Source organism: Zalophus californianus, chromosome 6, assembly GCF_009762305.2.
Source record: "Zalophus californianus isolate mZalCal1 chromosome 6, mZalCal1.pri.v2, whole genome shotgun sequence".
Lineage (NCBI taxonomy): Eukaryota > Metazoa > Chordata > Mammalia > Carnivora > Otariidae > Zalophus > Zalophus californianus.
In genome coordinates, this window is record NC_045600.1 from 84880118 (window position 1) to 84907586 (window position 27469).

General features: G+C 34.4%; 1 protein-coding gene across 3 annotated transcripts in view; it reads right to left on the minus strand.

Moving 5' to 3' along the window:
- Window positions 1-27469, minus strand: part of UBR1 (ubiquitin protein ligase E3 component n-recognin 1) — a 152574-nt gene that overhangs the window by 52230 nt on the left and 72875 nt on the right. For all 3 annotated transcript variants that reach the window (XM_027570929.2, XM_027570930.2, XM_027570931.2), the window contains 13 exons: window positions 25222-25285; window positions 23129-23253; window positions 20684-20736; window positions 17769-17871; window positions 16867-16915; window positions 16105-16259; window positions 14616-14715; window positions 13548-13657; window positions 10205-10291; window positions 8845-9026; window positions 4612-4817; window positions 3081-3174; window positions 2158-2307 (listed from right to left, as the gene is read on the minus strand). In XM_027570929.2, the coding sequence (XP_027426730.1) occupies window positions 2158-2307; window positions 3081-3174; window positions 4612-4817; window positions 8845-9026; window positions 10205-10291; window positions 13548-13657; window positions 14616-14715; window positions 16105-16259; window positions 16867-16915; window positions 17769-17871; window positions 20684-20736; window positions 23129-23253; window positions 25222-25285 (1478 nt within the window). The remainder of the gene's footprint in view (window positions 1-2157; window positions 2308-3080; window positions 3175-4611; window positions 4818-8844; window positions 9027-10204; window positions 10292-13547; window positions 13658-14615; window positions 14716-16104; window positions 16260-16866; window positions 16916-17768; window positions 17872-20683; window positions 20737-23128; window positions 23254-25221; window positions 25286-27469) is intronic.

Genomic DNA, 27469 nt, shown 5'->3' on the forward strand with positions numbered 1-27469 from the left:
TTCCTACTTCAGGGCATTTGCTCTTTATATTGCCTGTGCTTGGTTCTCTTCTCCCAGAAATTAGCACTACTTGTCTTTCACTTCATTCAGGTCCCTACTCAAATGTCATTATCCCAAAGAGAAGCTCCCTGATGACTGTGACCATGGTCTCATGCACCCCGTTTCTAGCCCTTTACCTTGCTGCTTTAGTTTTGTCATAGTATTTCTCACTTTGTATTCGTATGTTTATTGTTGGTCTCTCCTTTCTGTAATATAAATTCCATAAGGGCAGGGACCTGATCCAAACTTTTATTAACAACCAAGAAGATTAGAAACAATGTTATTAAAAGGGACTGTTGAAAAGACAGTCTTGTAAAGTGAAATTATACAATGAACTGTGCCACAATTCACATATCTGGACATAAATTTGACCTAAGAATTTTTTATACACTCTTAACTTTCACATCTTAGATTATACTCATGTTGATTTTCTAAAAACAAAAAAGGCAAATATATTCAAATACATAGGTAAGTTCAAGTGCCTAATAAAAATGTTATGTATAATTATGTATTTCAGATCCTAAGTAACAAAGGTGTTACTACACATTAAAAGTGTCACAGGTTCAAAGAGACCCAGTTGTAAGGATTGGTCTAACTTCAGAAAGGACTGCCCTGAAGCGTCCTGTTCTTTCTTTTTACTTTTAAAGATATTATTTATTTGAGAGAGAGAGAAAGAGAGAGTCCATGGGCACGAGAGAGCACAAGTGGGGGGAGACAGGGGGAGAGGGAGAAGCAGACTCCCTGCTGAGCAGGGAGAACCCTGAGATCATGACCTGAGCTGAAGACAGAGGCTCAGTCGAGCCACCCAGGTGCCCCTGAAGCATCCTATTCTTTAAAGATATCAAGGGAAATAGTTGCTGAACATTCCTTAGAGAATAATTTACATGTTTAATAATCCTTACTTGGGAAACCACTGTGTAAAAAAAAAGGCTTATACAGGCTAACAAGAAGTTGGAAAGGTCACTTAATTTTATTATGATTTGTTTTTTGTCTTCATGTGTATAGTTAGGTAAGGCTTTGGAGTCACGTCTGGGTTCAAATCCTGAGTCTGTCTTGGGACAAGTAAAAACTACTCATAGTCTCCAATTCCTTATCTTTTAAATGGGAATAACAGTACCTGCCTTTGTTAGGCTATTTGAGTATTAAAAAAATAATATAGCAGGTGCGTGGTAGAGTGCCTAGAACATATCAATTAGTCAAAAAAAGATAAATGCTTCCAATGCCACCTTCTTCCTAAAAGATGACATTTTATGTCCCAATATGCTGAGTAAAGACAATTTCCAAATCAGGTTTTCTAATGACATGGAATAGTACAGACAGAACAACTACTTATTGACCCTGATTGCCAAGCCTATCACCTTTGAGCACTTTTGTTGTGGAAACATGTTAAAAGTGTTTTTATCAACAAAATCTTTTTCTTTAGCAAAACTTAGGTCGATTATTACAAATTCATTGAGTTTAAAAAAAGTAAAGTAACAATAATAATTGTTATCATCATATACAACAGTGGCAACACAGAAATATAAATTAAGCGTTACAGTTCTCATAACAAATGAGTAAAGTTGCTGTTAAATTCCACTTGTAAATGGTCAACACAGAAAAGTTCAAAAACTTAGTCTAAAAACTCAAAAGCAATCCAAAGATATACAATGAATCCAGTGTTTTTTTTACTTTAACATTTTGTCCACATCTCTACAACTAGAAAACTGGATCTTCTGAAAAAATAGAATTAAAAACAATAATACAAAGACCTTTAGAGAAACCAAATTCTAAAAAGTAACTCTAATGGTATCAAAGGACTATATGAAAGAAATGAATCTTCTCAGCATCTTCTCTTCTTATGTGAATGCTAAGGTAGAGATCCAAGTTCTATTGCTTTCATGGCTGTTAGAAGATACACACACAACATAACAGATTTGAGTTAATCAACATTACAGTTATTTTAGAGACCAAAAACTGGGGCTTTTCATCGTATTTAGAAAGTAGAACAAAGTTATGAAAAGAAAAAGTATTACTTTAAATAGCAAAAGAAACTAGCAATCTAATCAAAACAGATACAAATGAAAGGATTAAAGATAGCTTTTAAAAAAATTAACCAAAACATGAATTAAAATATACCTGTTTATCCTTTGAGGTTGCAAAGGAATAATGGGGATCACAGTATTACACAGAGACTTGCAAAGAGGGCAAAGATATTCTCCACTCTCCAAATCGAAAAGGTCAACATGAATGCGCTGCTGAGAGCTCAGTTGTACAGCTTCAAAATACCTGCAAAATTCCAAGGCATGTGTCCATTCAGAATGACGCATTTATCTTTGTTCTAATCCAAGAGACAAAAATCTGGAATTTTTGCTTCAATAAATGTCTTTAGAATCTATATGCCCCAACACCCAAGTTAAAATTACAGAAGAAACAGGATACCCATTCTTTTGGAGGCAAAGTGGAGGACACATCATGCCAGAAACAAATTTAAAATAATTCTACTGAATCATAACGTGGCTCCTAACTCAAAAGCATGGAAATACAATGTAGACACTACTTCCCTCAGTTTCCAACGGTCAACTATAATAGTAAAGGCTGTTACAGGAAAATTGTGTATTTTAATAATGCCAAAAGGGTGAACCCTATACAAAAGATTTCCTAGGAATAATATTTCTGAATTTTTCTCTTTTAGAGGTGGAACTAGAATTTCTTGTCCTATTTTATCTCAAAGGTACTTTTTATTCTGTTTTCAGAGAAATGAGACTTTTTAGGAAGAAAGATTACAGCTTCTTTTACACAAATACTGATCAAGAGCAATTAACTAGCTTATGGAGAGGAAATACAAAGGGGTAGTGAAAATTTAAAGTTGATAACTTTTTACACCCATTTCTAAAGGTGATAATAAGTATCATGCAAACAAAATTAGTAATTAAAACTGCTTCACTTATTCACATAAAAAGGAAGGAAAGAAGACATGAGAAAACATGCCTTTTTGTGGCCTTTAGTGAACTTCAATTATTCCTAGTTTCTTTCAAGAACAGGTCAGAAGGACAACTTACTTTTGCCAGCACACCGCATGCATTACATGACCACAGCTTCCTGTGTAAGTTCCATATGCTAAGTCTGGATCCATGAAAAGGGGGTCCACGGTTTCTGGTACAGGAGGACAAAAATAGGAGGTATATATTCATCTCTCCCACAGTCATAAAATGAAAAAAAAAAGAGAGAGAGAGAGAGATTATCAGGTCTAAATTTCTAACCATAAGCTTTCTTAGGAATGTCTAACTAAACTGTCATAGTATCTTGATAGCAGGAAATATATTCTTAATAGTAAATAAAAATTTTAGAGAAAAATAAAAGCTAGACTTCCAGGAAGGATTTAAAATTAGTATGAATTAATGACATCCTCTATTTTTGATTTGCATTTTTTATTCTGAACATTAGGTTTAAGTTGCTCTGTCTTAGTTGTTGAAGTGATTTTCTATGATTCATGCACAATTTGCTTTTGTAATTTTAAGAGTAATTTCAATTACTTTTTAAGGGATATTTAAGGCATTATAATTTACTGGAAAAATCCAAAGCAAAGACGAAGTGGCTCAAAATCTGGTTTTATTACGTATAACTCATGGCCTTGGGCAAATTATTTAACTTCTCCGTGCCTCAGTTCCTTCATCTGTAAATGGAGCCAATATTGGTACCGAACTCATAGAGTTGTTGTGAGGATTAAGTGAGTAAATACACAAAAAAGCACTTAATCAGTGCCTGGCATACAGTACATAGTCAATAAATGTTAGTCTTTTTTATCATCATTATTATTGTTATTCCAAGGGTATGTTATAAAGCAGCTAACTCTGATGCAATGTAAAAAAAAATCCCCAAAAAAACAAAAAAAACCCAAAAGCATTACCTAATTAGTGTTCCTGCCAAGAAAATATCTAATATGAACCTAATCTTGAGGCATAGACAAATCCGTAATGTAAGACACTGTACAAAACAATAGGTCTGCATTGTTCAAAGAAGTTATCATGAAAAAAAAAAGGCTAAGTGACTATTTTAGATTAAATTGGACTAAAATAGACATAATAAAAGTGACGCACGAAACATGTCTGGATCCTGAAAAAAGAAAAGTCTAGCTAAAAAAATAAAGATATTTTGAGGGCAACTGGGAAAATCCAAATATGGATTAGGTGATATTCCTGAATTATTATTCATCTTTTAAAATGTTATAATGGTATGATAGATATATAATAGATTATCCTTAGCTTTAGAAAATGCATATGGAAATATTTAGGGATCAAAGTCATATGCCTGCATCCTACCTTCAAAAAGTTCAGCAAAGAGAAATGGAGATAGGTAGATAGCCACAGACTGAGCAATGTGGCCAAGTGTAACAAAGATTAAAATTAAAAAATAAAACAAAGGAGCCAACATGGCATGTAAAGACCCAGAGTCCATTTTACACATGATAAAATGTGATCTGACTAAATAAAGCTAAATAAAGTCTCATTCCCAAACTTCTTTCAATATTTTTTCTAATTACATAAGTATGAAAAGAAATGCTCAAAAGGATATTTATTAAACAATACATACCCCCTGAGAGTTCTATAGGTTTTCCCCTGTTCTGGGTTAAGGCGGTGGATTTCTGGACACAGGCCGATAATACCATGGCATTATTTTCTATTTTCACCTCTTGTTCTTCTTGGCAGAGGATGCATGTCAGCACCTCCTTTTCAGTAACAGTCGGACCCCGTTTAGGACCCAAAGCAATTCTAGAGTAGTCACTGACTGCTGGGGTGCTACCAAGAGAAACGACCAGAAATGAGGACACATGTTTTGGTGACTTGTCTTTATATTTTGGTAGATTTTAAGTAACTGTAGGGCAAGAACTTTAAGAACAAAAATAGTAAAATAAAAATAACTTAGCAGTATTAGCTTAAAATCTTTCCCCTTGATTTTTCTGACTCATCAGTTAATTTGCTTATTAGAAAATGCATTTTGAGCTGCTAAGTGCAAAAAAAGCAGATCACAAAGTAGACTGTATAATTATACTTAATTTATTGTACCAAGAAGCTGGGTTATTGGTTTTTTCTGATTATAAAAGTAATGCAGGCTTATTAAGAAATTTTGGAAAATCTGGATAAGTATAAAGAAAATAAAAAGCATTATACACTCACAACCTAGAGATAACCATTTGTATATTCCCATCCAGTTCACGTTCTATTTATAACATTCTTTTTACATAATTAAGATCATACTTAAAAACATATACAGATTTGCATCCTGCTTTATTCACTTGTATCTTAGTTGTTTTCTCATGCCATTAAAATTTCCTCAGAAACATTATTTTTAAATGGCTGCCCAGTACTCTTACTATATGTGCGTAATAGTTTTATCCATTCCTTCTTACTAGGCATTTAAGTTTCTATTCTCTTTTGGTAGGCATTAAAATAAAGACTTACATCTTAATGATTTAGCAATTCTTAGTATGTACTCAATGTGTGTAATAATAATATAATAACAGCAAATATTTATAAAGCACAATTGCAATGTGAGGTACTGTTTAAAATACTTCATATTACGTTAACTCATTTAATCTTTACAAACAATCCTATGAGGTAGGTCCTAATATTACCTTCCATTGTTAAGATGAAGAAACTGAGGCCTAGAGACAGTAAGAGACTTACCTAATGACTCATCACTATGAAGTAGCAGAGTCAGGATTTAACCCATGTGATCTGACTTCATAGGCCACGCTCTAAACTACTCTGCAATACTGCCTCTTTCCCTGTACAAGAAGCTCCCTGAAATGTCACAGATCATTCAACAAACTGGAAATAACTTACATGTTTATTATCCATGAAATGAAATTATATAATACAGAATATTATGCAGTTTTTAAAAGGTGCAGTTTAAAAAGCTAAGTGTGGTACAACCTCATAGGAGGTGTTCAGCAAGACGTGGGGTAAGGTTTATTTTTTTGGTTATCATAAGGACTAGGGAACACTACTGGAATGAGTGGATGAAGAGCTGGAGATGCTAACTGTCCTGCAATTCATGGAGCATGAAAAAGAACTGCTGCCCAAATGTCAAGACTGAGAAACACTGAGCTTGTTTTGTATGTAAGAACATATTGCACAGATTGCCAAGTGAAAATGACAAGTTGCAGAATGACACACATGTGATAACACTTATGCAAATAAAACCAAAGACTGAATGATACAATATAATTTCTACAGTTACATATATTTGTATGTAATAGCATAATAGCCATTCTAACAGGATAAACATAAAACTTATAACCAGAATATCTACTGAGGAAGGGCAGAAAGGGGTCCTGGGTTAGGCCACTGCTCAAACAGAACTTTAGCTTTATGTCTAACATTTGATTTTTAAAAGGAAAATGTGTCAATATAACTGTAATTAAAATTTTGTTTTAAAAAATATAAGAAAATATATTTGTGACTTTGGGATTGAGAAAGCCTTAAGATACCAAAAATTAAAACTCTAAAAGACTGATAAATCTGTCCTTATCAACACTGAAAACTCTGGCTTAACTTCATAATTAATGTTAAAGAATTGGGACAAAATATGGGAAACATGCAACAAAGTTTAGTATCCATAATTTGAAAGGACTTCTAAAGATCAATAAAACAAAAGCAAAGTATCCAAAAGAGATGGGCAAAGGATAGTAACAGGTGATTCCCAGAAGACAAAACACAACAGACTAGTGAACAATCATATGAAAAGATGCTCAACCTAATACTAACTAGTAATCAGGGAAATTCAGACTGGCACAGGCTTATAATGTTGATTATATCTAATTTTTTCAAGTACTGATAATAGTAATTATTGGTGAATATGAAGGAAATAGAAACTCTCAAACACTGTTGGGAGTAGGAACTGGTAAAACTACTCTGGAGGACACTGTGGCAGTATCTATTAAAATTTCAAATAATTATGACTCAGCCCTTTCACATATTAATTTCATCCTTGAGAAGTACTTATACAATTGTACAAGAAGGCAAATATTAAAAAATGTTCTGACACATTGTTTATAATAAGGGAAAAATGGAAAATAAGGGAAAATCAACTTAAATGCTCAAAGTCTGATAAATAAAATATTGTATATACACACTATGGACTACTATGCAGTAGTCATAAAGAATCACGTAGAATCTATACCATAGATCTATATGCAGTGACATGAAAAGATTTATAAGACACTGAGTAAAAAAGCAATCTGCAGAACAAAAGGCATGGTAAAGTAACTTATTAAAAAACACAAAACAAAATTCATTTATGTGCACAATAATAAATGCACAGAAAGAGGTAGAGAACAGGAGTTATTTATTAACAATGGTTATCTGTGCAGAAAGATAAGGAATGTAGAGGATGGTCAAAGGGAACTTACTGTATTATTTGAATTATTTTCAATGAGAACACAATTTTATGTATGCAATCAATCAGGCAATAAAAAGTAAATAATAAAAATATTAAGGCCATTAATTAACTATGAGCACATATTTGCTTATATCCTGTTGTTTGGATAAATATATGGTAATCTCTTTCATTACTTTCTAAGGAGTATACTGCCAATATGTAATATCTAGAGGGCTAGAACTTCTGTTGTTTAAAGTTTTGTGTTAATTTCTAGTTTTATTACTATCATCAGCCAAGGATATCTTAACCTTTATATCTTTTTTTTTAATCTTTAAAATATACAGTCTTTATTCTTATTGGTACTTGTTAGCATATTCAACTTCAGGAATACAGGTATATTATGTATATTGTTACTATTGCTATTGCAAAGGCACAATTTCCTAAAACTATCCACAACACACACTGTTTAAAGAGCAGTGGATTAAAAGTACCCTTATTTTGCCTCCTTTTCTCACTGTATCTATGCAACATCCCACAAAGTTTGACTCTCAGCAGGTTAGCTGATTTCCCCAAAAGCACACCACAGTGGGACCCAGAACACTAGATTTACTGATTCCCATTTTCTTTTTTTTTTTTTTAAGATTTTATTTATTTATTTGACAGAGAGAGACACAGTGAAAGAGGGACCACAAGCGGGAGAGGGAGAAGCAGGCTTCCCGCTGAGCAGGGAGCCTGATGCGGGGCTCGATCCCAGGACCCTGGGATCATGACCTGAGCCGAAGGCAGACGCTTAACGACTGAGTCACCCAGGTGCCCCTGATTCCCATTTTCTAATGTGGTATCCATGACCACAACCATAGGCATTGTCTTCTTTCTCTTTAAGAAAAAATGAAAAACGAATATAAACCACCTTTTTCAGGTGAAGGATTTTTTTTCCCAATCTGTAATAACTGCAGTATTTTTACCAGAAATCATAAAAATGCTGTGGAATATTTGAACTGATACATAAATGTGCATCTAAAAAAGCCTGTGCAATATGTAATACACTCTGCAATATATTATGTCAATATAAAAGAATATTAAAATAAGTTCAAAGAAACACAAAAAGTACAATTAGTACTTACATTTTTTTAACATAAAAAATAAATAAAAGAGCCTGTACATACAAGATAACAGAACTTGATTTTGATTTGTGCCATTCCCATTTTGTATCTTTTTGTGCATAAAGCCTCTCAACAAACTATTGTGCACTTGAACTGTTTATGAACATAAACTTACATTCAATTAGTACCTTAAGAGCTTTCACTGTGCCTTTCCTAGTTTAAAAATAAATGTAATTTCTCTTACTATGAAACGTATTTTGGAAAAATTTTATTTAAAATGAGTATGTCATTTCCCCTCCAAAAAACTGAGTTGCTGATTTCTAGTTTTGCTTGGTTTTACCTCTCTTCCTCCATAATGGAGTCTTCTTTCCCAGACATTTCTGAGGTGCTGTCATACATGAGTTTGTGAGTTTCAATAAAGTTTTTCTGTAAGGCGGACATCTGAGCCATGATCTTCTGGCGGTGCAGTCTAGCAGCTTCAGCTTTTCTTTTCCGTTCTGCTTTTTCTTTATCATGAGTAATCTGGGTATTAAGAAGCCACAAAAATTAGGTAAGATCCATTGTTGAAATTTACATATACTGTTCAGTCAGGCAAAATTTCCTAGAGTTAAGAGTCTGATAAAATTTGATTACCGCTTAAGCTTAGACTCAATCTAATGTCTCAAAATGAGCATACAGGCTCCATCATATCATACAACTAACTGCTTTTTTTTTAAAGATTTTATTTATTTATTTGACAGAGAGAGAGAGACAGCAAGAGAGGGAACACAAGGAGGGGGGAGTGGGAGAGGGAGAAGCAGGCTTCCCGCCCAGCAGGGAGCCTGATGTGGGACTCAATCCCAGGACCCTGGGACCATGACCCAAGCCGAAGGCAGACGCCCAACGACTGAGCCACCCAGGCGCCCCTAACTAACTGCTCTTTTGGTTATTTTAATAATTCAATGTAAAAGCCCCAAGTACCTTAAGTATCTAATAAGTTGCATTTTATACTCAATGCAGGTAGATTAAGAAATAAAGTTGAAAGAAAAAAATTTTAAATCATATGTCAATCATTTAATCACTCACATTTAATCAATTTTACCCAATTTGATGATATCTAACAGTTATGACTAGATGCACTGCTAAGACTGAGAACCTAAACATATTACTGAGATGCATGGTGTCTTTTTGTTTGTATCTAACTTAAGTCCACTGTTTTTCTTTTAGGAGGGATAGTTAAAAATCACAATAAAAAAAATCACAAGTAATAGTATTCTAATAATTTTAAGATTAGAATAATCAAAACCTGATTTGTTATATTATAGAATTCTGTAACCTAAATATTACCGCATTTCATTGAATCTAAGATGTAGCATTATCTTATGTTCCACTAAGAAAAGAATGCTGCTGATTAAATTATAAGAAGTCATTACAGGATATATCCCAATTTCAGATATTAAAATATTTCAAAAATTAATAAATTATGGTATTTCCAACAGAGCTCCACTGTACATCAATTTCCTCTGCTTTTATAAAATACATATGTTATACTGGACAACTATATGTCAAATACCACTAATCCCTGTGATATAGAAACAACGAACAAAAGAAGATGGACATCTCAGAAACTTTACAACAGGTTCCTTCTAACAAAAAAGCAGCAGCTCTCTTACACCAGTAAAGTTCAAAGACAAAGAACATCACCATTATTACGTTATTACCTCATCATTCTTAATAGATTCTGATCCTGATGTAGTTGCTACAATTAAACAAGATTTTTCTCTTAATCGCTTCACTGTGTCAAACATCTGTGAGAAACAGATGAAATGTTAAAAGATTTGGTTAGACTGACCAGAAACAGAAAAATTCAGTAATTTGATTTTGTCATCATGTCACCAAATATCTTTGACTTAAACTTGACATATATACACACACACACAAATAGTTACACATGTAAATAGTTATATAATTAGTTTAAGTATATAAAAAGTAACTCCTGCCTATGACAAACATCTCCCCTAGTTGATGAGCAATACAGCTAAGGAGGAGGTTGCAGGCAGTAAAATCAGCTGAGTCTATCTGCAGGTATGAGAGAGAGTACCTCTACTTTTGCCAGGGGAAAATTTTTTTTTAATTTAAAATAACATTTTTAGTACAAAGACATAGAAAGACAAAAATAGAAAATGGAAAGTGAAACCCTCTCTTCCTGCAGCCAGTCGCTCTCCCCAAAATTAACTAAATTAAAGATTATTAGGGGGCACCTGGTGGCTCAGTCAGTTAAGCGTCTAACTCTTGACTTTGGCCCAGGTCATGATCTGAGAGTCATGAGACTGAGCCCTGCTTCGGGCTCCACTATGGGTGTGGAGCCTGCTTAAGATTCTCTCTCTCCCTCTCCTTTGCCCCTCCCCTGCTTTCTCTTAAAAAAAAAACAATTGCCATTTTTTTTGTAGAAAAAAAATTATCAGAATATGTTTTTCTATATTTACATATATTCTCATCAAAAGCAACCCTACCATTTACACTGTTTCCTATATTTCTTTTTCACTTAAACATTTATCTGTGGATATATTTCCACAATAGCTTATATAGATCAGTCTCATTCTTTTTAACAAAAATCAAAGCTTTAGCAATAGGAGGGTACATCCACAAAACTTATTTATATTTTGAAGGAGTCACATTCTCATGTGTAAAAACCTCCCACAAGGAACTTACAACACAACTTTATATTAAACATTTGGAGAAAATACCTAGTAAGTTTATGAGCTGATACTTGTACTTTTTGTCTATTTTGACAATGAACTTTGGTATTCTAAAAGAAAATAAATTTTTGGAAACAGATCTCCAATATATAACATTGTATCTGTAAGATATAAATGTTGAACTAAATGTAGTTCAGTTGATTTTTTTTCTTTTCTTTCCTTTTTTTAAGTAGGCTCCATGCCCACTGTAGAGACCAATGCAGGGCTTGAACTCAAATCCCTGAGATCAAGACCCGAGCTGAGATCAAGAGTCGGATGGTTAACTGACTGAGCCACCCAGGTGCCCCTGATTTCTTTTCTTTTCTTCTTTTTTTAAAAGATTTAATTTATTTGAGAGACAGCGCAAGCGTACATGAGCGAGGGGGAGCGACAGAGGGAGAGGGAGAAGCAGACTCCCCGCTGACCAGGGAGCCCAACTTGGGGCTCAATTCCAGTACCCTGGGATCATGACCTGAGCCAAAGACAGAAGCTTAGCCGACCGAGCCACACACGTGCCCCATCAATTTATTTTCTTAATAAGAGTTGAATACTTATCTACCTTGTTTCTGTTTTGGTTTTATATTTTTAAAATTATTATATTGGCAAATTTAACACAAATACTAAATACTTGTGAATTCTATTCCAAGAGAAACCTTAATAATAACATCATTATCTTATATTATATCAAGCATGTTTAAGGAGCATCTCTAGTTAAGAAAAAGCTGACTTCTTGAAGTACAGATCAGTACCAAGATCTCCAATTGATGTAAATATGGAAAATAACCACTCTATATTCTAGTTATCAAAACAATATCTAGCTGATCACATCAGAATCTTAAAATAAATACAGTGAGGGGAAGCTCCATAATCTTGGCTTCATGTTTCCATGTGGAGGGTTTCCCATTAAGGTAATATTCCTGGCTTCTCTTACTACCCCTTATTCACTCCTCCTCAAAGGCAGTGGCATCTACCCAACAGTTCAAGCTTCAACTCTGAGTCATTTTTGACTCCGTGATCTCCCTCATCCTTTCCACCATTATCTATCAACAAATCCTATATATTCTGCCACCAAATTACATCTGAATCAGTTCAGCTTCTTGCCATCTGCACCTGAGCCTTGGTCATGCTCATTTCTCAACAGGATTTCTGCAACAGTTTTCTTTCTTTTCTTTTTTTTTTTAAGATTTTATTTATTTATTTGAGAGAGACATAGGGAGAGGACAAGCAGGGGGGAAGGGTAAAGGGAGAGGCAGACTCCCTGCAGAGCAGGAAGCCTAACATGGGGCTCGGTCCCAGGATCCTGAGATCACGACCTGAGCCGAAGGCAGACACTTAACCGACTGAGCCACCCAGGCGCCCCTCTGCAACAGTACCGTAATAGTTTCTCTGCTTTTACTCTTGTCCCCTATAATCCACTTACACCACAGGAGCCACAGTGATCTTACAGAAGTAGAGACCAGAGTATGTTACTTAAAATCCTTTAATGGTTTCCCACTGTCCTCAAAAATAACATCCATCACTTTACCCTCACCTGTCAGGTCCTATATGATCTGGCTCTTGGCTGCCCCTCTGACCTTGTTTCCTACCTTCTCTCCCTCCCTCATTGTGCTTCAGTCATACTGGCCTTCTTTCTGGCCACCTTAGAGCTTTTGCAGTGCTGTCTCCTTTTTGTGGAATGCTCTTCCAGATTTTTGTAAGTCTGGCTCCATGTCATTCAGTTTCAATGTCACCTCCTAAATAAGGACTTTTCTTTTTTTTAAAGATTATTTACTTGAAAGAGAGAGAGAGAGAATGTGAACAAGCAGGAGGGGCAGAGGGAGAGGGACAGAGACTCTCAAGCAGACTCCACCCTGAGTGCAGGGCCCAACACGGGGCTCAATCTCACAACCCTGAGATCATGACCCGAGCCGAAACCAAGAATTGGATGCTTAACTGACTACGCCACCCAGGCGCCCCAAAAGAGGCCTTCTGACTACCCATCTGAAGTTACCCTCTATTCATCTACTGAATTATCCTTTTCTTGTTCATTGACTGTACCTCAACTAGTGTATTCTCCATCATAGCAAGCACCTTATCTGTGTTGTTCAGAGTCTAGAAATGACCATGGCACTATAATAGGCATTCAACAGATGCTGACTGAATAATGCCACAAATAAATCTTAATTTATTAAAAAAAAAAACTTCCATTAAAACATGAAAATATGTGAGTGACCATGAAATCAGTAGTAAATGACTTTATAACTGGAGAATAATGGTTTAACATTACAGGCAGAGGATTCTTCAATATTTAAACCAAGATATGATACAGTTTATTTATCAGGTTCACCTGGAGTATCCATGTTATCATGTCCTTCTGGCCTTCTAACTGGGGAATTCCTTTGAGTTTTTCCAAAAGCATTTGTATATTCTGAGCATTCATGGCTGAACTTCCCAATCCTTTTTTAAAACACAAAAGTTACAAATCATAAATAAAAACCTTTATAATTATAATCTACAGTGTTATGTTTTTCACATTGCCAACCAAAGTTCAAAATCACTCCCTTAACTACATTAATTTTTCAATGGAAGAATCTGCAATGACATGAAGTACTCAATACTAAATTAAACAACTTGAAAAATTTGAACTATTTTAAAACTCTTAATATATTTTCCACTGGGGCTGCTAAATAAAAGCTACCTTTAATGATCTGTCTCCCGCCTTTCCTCCACTTGGCTCACTGTCTAGTAAAAGTAGTTAATGAGAACCAAAGCTCCCAAAAAATATGAAAGTGGGGGCTTTTTATATCCATAAACTAAATAGGTTTAGGATGTCTTCAAGGACCTAAAAAATACAGTCTGTAAACAGAATAGGAGATGCTTTTCTCCTACTGGTTTCGTAATCAATGTCCCTGGAATGTGCTTTGATGAAACTGTCTTAATGTAATAAATAAATATAAATACATCTTAGTAAAAATCTAATCTAAACCTATCCTGTTCTGCAGGAAGAAAACAGTGCAAGACAAACACACTATCATTCACTCGGACGTCTACAATCATTTTATATTCAGGAACATTAATATCTTCTGTAGATGGGTAGTGTGAGTGTTATGGTTGATGAGGAAGCAAATATTTGTAATACTGAGACAAAGAATGAAAGTAAGAAACTATCAATGTATGCATCCCCCACTCAAAAAAAGGGGGGGGTTAAGCAGTGAGAAAGATTGTAGTAGGGGACTGAAAATATATTTTTATTGTTGAAAACATCAGTTAAAAACTAAAGATGCTAGGAAAAGTCTTAATTTCAGAACTGTCTATAGTTTAAGGAGTGGTAGATTAACACTCTGTAAGAGCTAAACTTTCACTTACAAATTCGTAATTAGCTGAAGCTATGCTTAAAATTAATACTAAAACATACTTGAAGCCTTATGGTAAAAGTCAAATGTCACTTCTTCTTCAGGAGCTTTTTGAAGCTGCTGCTTTTCTTCTAGTAAACCCAATGCCAGAATATGAAATGCCTGAAAAAGGAATATGAAAAGATCTATAAAACTGTGCTTCCGGAGGTAAATATATTTTAAATGAAGGTAAAAATAAGCAATCTGATAGGTAAAAAAGGGGCAAAGGTTATAAACAAGAAGTTCACAGAAAGAGAAATGATAAATACACATATGAAAAATGTTCAACCTCACTTAAAATTGAAGAAATGTGAACTGAAACAAGACCATCCTGTTTTTCACCTATTAGAGTGGCAAAATTTTTAGAGTTTAGTAAAATACAGAGCTGGGTGAGGTGCTGGGAAACAGGCACTTTCCACCACACCGGTTATGTCAAAGTAAATTGGTATAACATTTTGAAGGCCAATTTGACGATATTTATCAAAAATGTAAAGGTACAGACCTAGTATTAGGAATCAGTATGACAATACACTCAAGTATGCAAAGGTATTTGTACAAGGATGTTCATTTCAGTGTTATTATATGGAGACCTAAAAATAACCTAAATGTCTATTAATAGGAGACTGGTTAAGCAAACTATACATATCCACACAATGGAGCAAACATCTATCAAGAATGAAATAGGCCTATATGTGCTAAAGTGGAATGATTTCCAGAAGATACACACCTTTAACAGTGCTTATTTCCTAGGTAGGACACTAGGGGGTAGGGAGAGAAATTTTAACCTTTGATTTCAAATATATCCCCATGGCCTGAAATTTTTTACTCATGTATTTACCATTGTTATAACGAAAATTGAGATACACATACAGTATGATCAGCATTTAGAAACTCCAGACCAATAACAGCCAAGGAAGAAAGAAAATTAATTAAATTAAATTAATTAAATTTTAAATTAAGTTAAATAAATACCCAGTTATAGCTACCAAAGATGACACTACTAAGTAATTTATCTATAACAATATCAAGAAAAAATAGTCGCTTCTACTTAATGAGCTAATTCTCATAAAAACGCTATGAAATAATTATACTTATACCCACTTACCAGTAAAATGGAGAAATTATTCTTTGCTCCTAAATAGGGTAACCCAAGATTCAAGTCTGTCTTCAAATCACTACTTGCTCATAATACAAGTAAAATAAGAAATGTAGAAAATTATGATGTAATAAGGATATACCGATTTATTATTAGTAGGGCAAGCTTTTTATTTTTTTTTTCCCCAGTATAAATGGTTCTCAAGAGTAAGGATACTAAAACATGAGACTGTATGACTAAGAAAGTCTATGCCACATCTAAACTATTTTTAATGACCCCCAGGTCTCAGGTGCTCTAGTGTGGGTCTGACTGAAGTTACAAAGTTAGACCAAAGATCTTCTTTTCCCTGGCTCCTCATAAACCCTACGATGTAGAGACAATATTAGAAGTAGAAAAAATATTTCAAGTATACATACCATCTGAAGCATTCCTTCAGTCCACAAGTTAGAATCTGTGTCAATTGCCCGCTCAAATATGATCCTGAGAATGTACATCATGATATCACAATTGAGAAGGTTAACCACTTTGCTGAAAGCCGGGCAGAATTCAGGAGGTGGTGGTGGTGGTAATGCTGTAGTGAGTGGAAGATGGATAGCAGAAGAGACAAACAAGTATATTTTTATTTAGGTTATCCTACATGCTAAATTGCATATGTCAAAATCATATTACACGCAACAACACATGATTTTTGTTACCTTTAGAACAGTGAACACATCAATGTCAAGGGAAATATAAGTCACTATATTAATCACCCAAAATAGACTCTAATTGCTATAAATTTAAAAATTCTGTCCCCATTGATGTAAGCCATAACTTAATGTGAGGGCAAGAATTAAAGGGTTCTTTGCACTTCCATTAGTTGCCCACTCTTAAAAAACAACAAAAACAAAGATGAAAAACACTATATGCTTTGCTGATACAAAAACCACAGAAAATAGTCAAAATGAGTCAATTCAGGGGCGCCTGGGAGGTTCAGCTGGTTAAGCGTCTGACTCTTGATTTTGGCTCACGTTATGATCTCAGGGTTGTGAGATCGAGCCGTGCATCAGGCTGTGCACTCGGAGCGGGGTCTGCTTGCCTCTCTCCTTCCCCCTCTGCCCCTCTCCCTGCTCACTCTCCCTCAAAATAAAAAAATAAAATCTTAAAAAAATGAGTCAATTCGGAATCTCACTTTTTACCTTCATCTTTGTTTTCTTGTTTTCTCCTTTTTTTCTGCATATGTTCCGCCTGTGTATTTAAAAAGAAAAAAAGAGTAACTTTAAATATACTGCTTGGCAAGCATTAAACAAAGGGAATACTTTGAAGCAGGCAGGAAAGATCCAGGAGCCTACCAAAATACATACTAAGTATGTATTCAAAATGTTACCTTGTGCCAGAAATAAAATGACTGTCCTAGGGAAAGCAACTGCAAACCAGATGAGTAACATCTCTCCTCAAGATTTTACTCCCCATTCTTTTGGTCAACAAGGTTCATTTAGTGCCTATTATATATTCAGGGCATCGTACTATGGGCTGGAAATTATTCAATCATATTTATAAGGACAAGTCCAGACATCACCCTAAGTGATCAAACTTAACATTACCCTTAAGGGGACAAATAGACATGCGCCTACTGATGTGATACAATATATTACCTATATAATATTCTTGCCCCAAAAAGTTTAACTTGAATCTAACCATGAGAATATAATCAGGCACATTCATAATGTAGGATATTCTAAAAGATCAGTAGTCCATACTCTACAGAAATGGCAATATTATGAGAGACTAAACAGGCAAAAAGACTACCCTAAATGAAAAGAGATTACAGAAACATGACACCAAATGAAGTGCAGTATTCTTGACTGAATCCTCCTCCCCATGAGACAGTGATAAAGGATATTGCTGGTAAATCAGAAAAATTTAAATACTGCCTGTACACTAGATAACATTACTGATTCAATTTTAATTTCTTGGGTGAGATAATGGCCTCTATTAGTGAGAACCAGTATGAAACTACATAAAAACCAGGAAATTTTCTATGGAGTTAGAAACCATAAAGCATTTTAGGCTTATTTACTGAAAAGCATATCTTTCCTACCTTGCTATGCTGTGTTTTGGAATAATGATAAAAGTACATATTGAAGTCTTTCAATGATTCATCTTTCAGTTCATAAACTCCATGGCCTGACACACCTGGTTTCCTGAACAGAAAATACAGAGATTAACTGTGGTGTTCTTGTAGTATAAAATACTGAAAATAAGAACCTAAAAATTAAACTGTCAAAATCTAGAAGAAATACAATCATTTATCAATTAGCTTGCTTAAACTGAAATGACTAATTTCATTCCAACAGTAAAACTAAAAACCTACACTGCAAGCTCAAAGTCCTTATAACAGCCAAGTTGTGTTTCATAATTAAGAAATTTAAATAAATCTGAGGAAACTTATTTTATATTATACAGACCTCATTTGATTGATGCCCTACTTAATTTGCTAAGGCTTTCTAAAATGGTAGTGAGATATCAGACTGGAGATGAAAATACAGTGTTGGGGCACCTGGGTGGCTCAATTAAGCGTCCAAACTCTTAATTTTGGCTCAGGTCATGATCTCAGGGTCATGAGATGGAGCCCCTTGCTGGGCTCGTGCTCAGCGGGGAGTCTGCTTGAGATTCTCTGTCTCCCTCTGCCCCTCCCCCCCCACATGCTCTAATAAATAAATAAATCTTAAAAAAAAAGAAAAGAAAAAAGTGTTGAATCCTTCATACAGCACTATAAGGAAAAGGATCAAAGCCAAAAGGAATACATCGTATTTGTTCAGCACACTAAACAGCTTTTGGTTTCTATTGAATTTTTAAGTGAAATACGTTATTGAGTATTATTAAACCATAAAAAAGCTATATCTTATTTTAAAAGTTATTTTAAACCACTAATTTATGACTATAATACTATAGAAAGTAGAAATTCATTACCAGTAGGAATTTTTTGAATTTTAATAATTAATCCACTTAAAATCTTATTTCCATTTCATGTATCTCAAAGAATCAAAGAATTATAAAATCTCCCATTCAGTATGTTGCCTTTTTGTTTTGTTGATGGTTTCCTTCACTGTGCAAAAGGTTTTTATTTTAATGTAGTCCCAATAGTTTATTTTTGCTTTTGTTTCACTTGTCAGGAGACATTTAGAAAAATGCTGCTACGGCCAATGTCAGAGAAATTACTGCCTGTGTTCTCTTCTAGGATTTTTATGGCTTTAGGTCTCACATTAAGTCTTTAATTCACGCTGGGTTTATTTTTGTGTATGGTGTTAATAGGTGGTCCAGTTTCATTCTTTCACATGGAGTTGTCCAATTTTTTTTCCCGGTACCATTTATGAGGAGACTGTGTTTTCCCCATTGCATATTCTTGCCTTCTTTGCCATAGCTTAACTGACCATATAATTGTGGGTTTACTTCTGGGATCTCTGTTCTATTCCACTGATCTATGTGCCTGTTTCTGCGCCAGTAGCATACCGGTTTTTATTATTATTATTCGTTTAATTTCAGTATAGTTAACAGTGTTATATTAGTTTCAGGTGTAAAATATAGTGATTCAACAATTCCACACAACACCTAGTGCTCATCACAAGTGCACCCATCCCCCCACCAATCTCCCCTCTGGCAACTACCAGTTTGTTCTCTATTTTCAAGAATCTGTTTCTTGGTTTCTCTTTTTTCCCCCTCTGTTCATTTGTTCTGTTTCTTAAATTCCACATATGAGTGAGATTATATGGTATCTGTCTTTCTCTGATTGACTTATTTTGCTTAGCATTATACTCTCCAGCTCCAGCTATGTTGCTGCAAACAGCATGATTTCATTCTTTCTTATGGCTGAATAATGTTTCATTGTATAATATATACCACCTCTTCTTTATCCATTCATCTATGGATGGACACTTGGGCTGCTTCCATAATTTGGCTATTGTAAATAATGCTGCAATAAACAACGGGGTGCATGTGTTCCTTTGAATTAGTGTTTTTGTACTTTTTGGGTAAATACCCAGTAGTGCGATTACTGGATCATAGGGTAGTTTGACTTTTAACTTTCTGAGGAAACTCCAAAATGTTCTCCAGAGTGGCTGCACCAGTTTGCATTCCCATCAACAGTGTGAGAAGTTTCCTTTTTCTCCACATCCTCACTAACACTTGCTGTTTCTTGTTTTTTTGATTTTAACCAATCTGACCATACAATTTTGATTACTATAGCTCTGTAGTATGTCTTGAAATCTGGAATTGTAACACCTCCAGCTTTGTTCTTCTTTCTCAAGATTTCTTTGGCTATCTGGGGTTTTTGTGGTTTCATACAAATGTATTATTTGTCCTAGTTCTGTGAAAAATGCTGTTGGTATTTTGATAGGGATTGCACTGAATCTACAGATTGCTTTGAATAATTTGCACATTTTAATAATATTAATTCTTCCAATCCATGAGCATGGAATATCTTTCCATTTGTTTGTTCATCTTCTATTTCTTTTATCAATCAAAAACTCAACTATCAATAGCCTACTACTGACGAGGAACCTTACTAATAACCTAAACAGTTGATTAATATATATATTTTGTATGTTAAATGTATTATACACCATATTTGTGTAATAAAGTAAGCTGGAGGAAAGAAAATGTTATTAAGAAAATCATAAGGAAGAGAAAATACCCTCCAGTACTGTACTGTAGAAACTTGATGTGTAAGTGGACTCATGCTATTCAAATCTGTGTTGAAGGGTCAACTGTACTTACTATCTATGTCATTTAATATCTAAATGAGTATTTCTCATACACCTGTTAAAGATACTCATTTCTTCAACAAACACATACTAAATGCTTACTGTGTGCCTCTCACTTTCACTCCTTCTAATGGGTATTCCATCTTGTTCTTGGGAGCTCAGGGAGGGACTTCAGAGCTTCTACAAAGTATCCAAAATACAAGAACAAAGACTGGTCTATCTCTCAGAATAAGCAGAAATATTAAGTACTTACTTAAATGTGGCCACTTTGTTAATGACATTCTCTAAGCCAGTTTCATTATTTTCCTGTTGAAACAATATTTTTGTCATTTTTACCTTCATGTTATGACTTTTCCTTCTCTTACTGTGAACTGAAATACATTTCAACAGCATTCTTGAAGTATTTTGTAAGCAATAAAAAAAAATCAACTTCCAATATAAAAAATTAGGTCTGAAACCAATTAGCTTTGTTTTGAGGAATCAATTTCTAAAGAGAAATAAAATCTATAAATAAACTACTCATGGAAGAAATTTTATCTCAGTTTGCCCTAATATACGTGTACATATAGAAACACACACACACACACACACACATACCTGCCCAACAGTTCAAAGAAAAAGAGCTTTCCTTTATGTAATATGTTCATCATCCACATCATTTAAGCACATGTCCATGCTGTACCAACACCTAAAACTAAGGTTATAAAATAAATGGGATCTACAGCAAAACACCTGTAGATGCCCAAATGTATTCTGGCTTCTGCATTATAATAATTTTCTGACTGGCTGGAACTTTTCCTTAATCAAGAAATATTATTTTTTTTATGAAGTCACTTAAAATCAGGATAAGAACATAGTCAAGATACTAAAGCAAGCTCACAGATTCCTATAGTTTTGCAAAAATTATGATATTTAACCTCTTTTAAAAATAATGCACTTGGGGTAAGCAATGAAGTTAGGATATGCCCTAAAGATTTCTTTTTGCAAAGTATGGTATGTGTATCACTAGTGGTATGTGAAATTATTTTAGGTTGCACACAGTTACGTATTTTTAAAATTTTGAATAGTTACTCACTTATTTTAAAATGAATTAGGAAAAAAAATCTAGAATCTAAACCTACTATTTCACTGATAGTACTGCCTAGAAAGATGCTAAGAAAAAATATAAGTTAGGGGCGCCTGGGTAGCTCAATCAGTTGAGCATCTGACTCTTGATTTCAGCTCAGGTCATGATCTCATAGGTCATGAGACTGGGCCCCACATTGGGCTCCACACTCAGTAGGGAGTCTGCTTGAGGATTCTCTCCATCTGCCCCTCCCCCCACTCTTGTGCTCCTGGCTTTCTCTCAAATAAATAAATCTTTATTTATTTATTTATTTATTTTAAAGATCTTATTTATTTATTTGACAGACAGAGACACAGCGAGAGAGGAACACAAGCAGGGGGAGTGGGAGAGGGAGAAGCAGGCTTCCCACGGTGCAGGGAGCCCGACGCGGGGCTCGATCCCAGGACCCTGGGATCATGACCTGAGCCGAAGGCAGACGCTTAATGACTGAGCCACCCAGGCGCCCCAATAAATAAATCCTTAAAAAAGTAAGTTAAATCTTGGGGCGCCCGGGTGGCTCGGTTGTTAGGTGCCTGCCTTCGGCTCAGGTCATGATCCCAGGGTCCTGGGATGGAGCCCCGCGTCGGGCTCCCTGCTCCATGGGAAGCCTGCTTCTCCCTCTCCCACTCCCCATGCTTGTATTCCCTCTCTCGCTGTGTCTCTGTCTGTCAAATAAATAAAGATCTTTAAAAAAAAAAGTTAATCTTAAAATGTATTAATAATTATAAAACTGGTAGATAGATATGCAGAAATTATGAAGGTGTTATGCCAAATGGTTAGCTTGAGAATCAGTTAACAATGAAACTGGAAAAAGATACAAATATTTTTTGGGAAAAATGACCAATAGTCCAAGCTTATCTCTATTCTACTTCTCTAGAACACCTTGATAGTAGATAAGTCTAATTCTCTTTTAAGAATCATTGTTCTAATTCATAATTAAATCTCAGGAGAAAAAATATGAGACTCATAATCTTTAGGACTATTACTTCTATAATCAGTATATACAAAAACATAAGTATCACCTGTGGTGGCCCTGAGATTGCACCCTGCAGGCCTCAGGTAGAGGCAGCAGAGATACTAACGCAGGCTCACTCTGGGATACAGGGGAAGACATCAAGCCTGGAGTAGATTACCTAGTGGTCTAGAATGCTTCTATCTACCCTTTCTTCCTTCCTTCACCTGAAATCAGCCTCGCCTGACAGTCTCATGGCTCCCCCAGCTTTTCAAACTCCCTCACCATTTTCTCTCATAGGCATCATTCCTAATAAATTCTTACATGTTTTGGCTTGACATCTGCTTTTTGGAAGATCCAGACTAACAAACTACCCAAATAGTATTTCAGGGAGCTCCCTTTTTCTCTGGAGAAATTTTATTTTAAGGTAAACAAAAAGGGAGTTTCTTGTTCTAAGATGTTTTCCAAATAGCTATGTTTCTTAAATGTTTCCTAATGTCCCAAAGTCCAGAATTAAAGTTTAGATCAGGAAAATTTGCCAAAAAGATTTTCCTCAAACTTCAAAGTAGTTTCCAATTAACAAAAAAGAAAAAAAAATCCCATCTTAAGGCGAATGGAGTAAAAAACAATATCGGACTTACATTCTCAGGTAAATTTTTGGCAATTGCACTATGTGGCATGGGTTCAATACAAAGCAAGTGAATAATTTCTCTCATTGTGACCTCTTCTTTGGTCACATTTCCCACTCCAGGTACATAACGCTCTCCTAATACAAACAATGAAAAGAAACAGTAAACTAATTATTTTCTATTCAAATCTCTTCTACCAGGAACACTTATACACAGAACAATGCAGTAAGTCCATGAGAAAGGGAACAAAAATTATTGGCACATGTTCGAAAATCTGAATAAAATTCTGTATGTAAAAGCCAGAGGAAGAAAAATGAAGAGATCTAAAAACACAGGCTTTCTTGTAATTTATACACACACAAACACACAGAGGTACACACACACATTATAAACAAGGCCCCTCAATTAAATTAGCATGTGTTTCTAAATCAGAAAACAAAGCATTGAAAAAGCAGTGGCCACTGTTGAACAATAGCTTTTCTTTCAAGATCTTCCTCAATTTTGTCTCTACTTGTTATTTTATGAAAGAACAAAGTGAAAACTCAAAAACAAAATACTTAATATGTATCAGGAATGACTGGTGTTGCTAAAATGCCCACATGATCACATTTCCATTTTTCATCTCAATAAACTGCCAAATGGAGAGAGAAAATATAGCTAAGTTAACTATGGGAACTTCATTGGTGTCATATCATCTAATTCTAATTGCCTTAAGAAGGCCTACTATGGTAACTGGCCTTATGTCACCACTGATTTTCAATACTACACCGTATATAAAAAGTCCTATGATATTTATAACAAGGTTATTTTAAAGATAGGAAACTTTTGCCTAAGAGATTTGATAAATTCTACACATTAGCCAAAGAATGACTTTTTGTGAAGTGAATTCATTTCAAACAGATCATTCCCCTTAACATTCGTAAAGCACTTTGTAACTTTCAATTTTCTTTCACCTAAAACAACATTCCCTAGAAGTACAGCGCTAGAAGGAACTTTAGAGATCATACAGATTAGCTTCTAATTTTGCAAATCAGGAATCTGAGACCCAAAGAATATAGATGGCATGCTCTTGACAGTTAATATATTATAAATAACGGAAGTATAATAATATAATGTATAACAATACAATATGTAATTACTATAGAATATTATATAATTACATATATATTACTTACACATATATATTGATATATATTAAATGTCGACTCCTGAAAGTAATGAACTTATTATACTTAAGAATATAGCAAGTATCAACCAAGAATCAAATCACATAGGAGGAAAAACCCAATAAATCTGGATAAATACAATAACAGAAAAATAACAGTAGCAATAATAAAACAGTAAAAATATAAAATAGCAAATATTTAATACAGTACTAGAAATTCTTCATATAGTATTCCAAGAACAAACATTAAAATTCCCCTCAAGTTTTTAAAATTTAATAAAATATAGCATTAATTTAAAAATCTTTTACACATGTGTATCTCATTTAGCAATTAAGGTTTATCATACTTCCTGCTGAGACAAGCAGCCAATCAGTAACTAATTCTTTCACAACAAGTAAAATGAACCCATGTTTTCAGATTTAACTAATGGCTAGAATCCTCACTAGGAACTACTAATATAAAGCCGTGTCTGCTGCAGTAAAGAAACAGGAGCCAGAATGAGAAGTTAAGAACTACTAGCTGATAAAATCAATAAAGACTATAAAACGAACATAAAAAAATAAAAGTATGGCCAGTATTGCACAAAGTAATTTAATAGAATGACACAATGAAAATATATTTTACTTAGACCTGAAATTTCATATATAAATAAGATTTTCAGCAATGTACAGATATTTTTCATCCATATTTCTAAGTAGGATAATTGTATTCCAGACCTCTATAAACAAGACCAAACAATTGTAAATCAGGTACTGAAAAATAAAGATATAACAGAGCTGTGCTTTTTTAAAAGCTGGGTTTCTAAACATATCAATCATATTAGTCACATTAATATTCTACGCTATGTTTGGGAAGAGAGTAAAATGATAAATTCCAGTTTTTATTAACGTTTTCTCTAAAAAGAACTCATATCCTATTTCAAACATGTTTTAATCTTACCTACAATATAGATGAGGACTTGAAGCATTTCTTCTATTAATGTATTATATTGTTTAATCAAATCCTATTAAATCAAAAAAGAATAAATTAGTTACATATGAACCAAAAGCTTTCATAAAACATACATTTCTGGATCAGGCTCATGGCCCATGCAGTCCAGTATGTTCCTCCAGACTACAACAGATTATTAGGTGAATAATTTCCTTTTTTGACATCAAATTCCACAAGGTTCACAATACCTGGCAAATAATAACTCAATAAAAATATTATTGTTTTCATTATCATTACCATAGAGCCTTAAGTCAACACACTAATTCTAATGACTTCCTTCTTATCTGGGTTGGTAAGACAGTGGCTTCAAATAATAGATACCAACTATGGTGACAGCAGCTTTCCTTAACACATCTCTTATTTAAGCAATGTAGCAAATTAGATACTCATTTTTACATTGAGTATAAAACATGACTGAAAATTAGCTTTGTATTTTATATCCTATTCTTTGGTTCTTTGCAACTAACTTCTAATGTGAAAGCATAAAATAAATTCATAAATTCAAAGTAGGTAAGGACTAATTTATAAGTTTGTATCAAATTTTAAAGCAATGAAGGATGATGAAACTGTATAGGACAACAAATAATAAATTGTGAAAAATGTAACAATACAATAAATGAAGAATATCCTTACTAAATAAGGAATTTTGACAAAACCAGAAAAAGGATGAAGGACTAGAAAGATAATTTATTATCAGAAAGATAATTTATTATCAGAAGGACTAGAAAGATAATTTATTATCATAAATCTGATAATTTATTATCAGAAAGGGGGAGAAAAAGGCCAGTAATCATGAAAACATGATCAGCCTCACTGCTAATTAAAGAACTACACCTACAAATGAAAGACCAGCTCTCACCTACTGCATCAACGAAGACTAAAAATACCAGCGCCATTACAGATGTACATACTGCTAAAGAGTGTAAATCTGAGTAACTTTTAAGAGTCTTAAGAAAAAAAAAGTCTTAAGAAAGAGCACATGTTTTCTTCAGCAAATCCACTTTTAAAAACTTAACAAAATAATTAGGTAAGTGTTTAAACTGTGAGGTCCAGAGATGTTTCTGAGACCAAAAAAACTAGAAAACCTCTTTAGCAATAGGGGACTAAGGTATAATGCAATCATACAGTGCAATAATATACAGCCATTAAAAATTATGATGTAAAAAATGATGTGGTTATGTATTTAATGACAAGAAAAAATATAGCATAATCTCATTAAGAAGAGAAAGCAAATTACAAAAAAGCACATACAAAATGATCCAATTTGGTTTAAAAACAAGACACCAAAACTTAAAAAGTGATCATTTCTAAATTCAGCAAAGTCACAGGATGTAAAATCAATGGCAGAAATCTGTTGCATTTCCACACACCAATAATGAAGCAGCAGAAAAAGAAATCAAGGAATCGATTCCATCTGCAACTGCACCACAAACAAGAAGATACCTAGGAATAAATCTAACTATAGAAGTAAAAGATGTGTACTTTGAAAACTATAGAACATTTATGAAAGAAACTGAAGAGGACATAAAGAAATGGAAAAGCATTCCATGCTTATGGATTAGAAGAACAAACACTGTTAAACTGTCTATACTACCCAAAGCAATCTACACATTTAATGCAACACCTACAGAATACCACAAGCATTTTTCACAGAGCTAGAACAAACGATCTTAAAATTTGTATGGAACTACAGAAGACCCTGAAGAGCCAAAGCAATTCTAAAAAGGAAAAACAAAACCGGAGGGGCGCCTGAGTGGCTCAGTTGTTAAGCATCTGCCTTCGGCTCAGGTCATGATCCCAGGGTCCTGGGATCAAGGCCCGCATTGGGCTCCCTGCTCCGCGGGAAGCCTGCTTCTCCCTCTCCCACTCCCCCTGCTTGTGTTCCCTCTCTCGCTGTGTCTCTCTCTGTCAAATACATAAAATCTTTAAAAAAAAAAAAAGATAAGAAAAACAAAACTGGAGGCATCACGATTACGGATTGCAAGCTGTATTACAAACCTGTAGTCATCAAGATAGTATGGTATTGGCACAAAAACAGACACACAGATCAACGGAACAGAATAGAGAACCCAGAAATAGACCCTCAACTCTACGGTCAACTCATCTTCAACAGAGCAGGAAAGAATATCCAATAGAAAAAAGATAGTCTCTTCAACAAATGATGTTAGGGCAACTGGACAGCATCATGCAGAAGAAT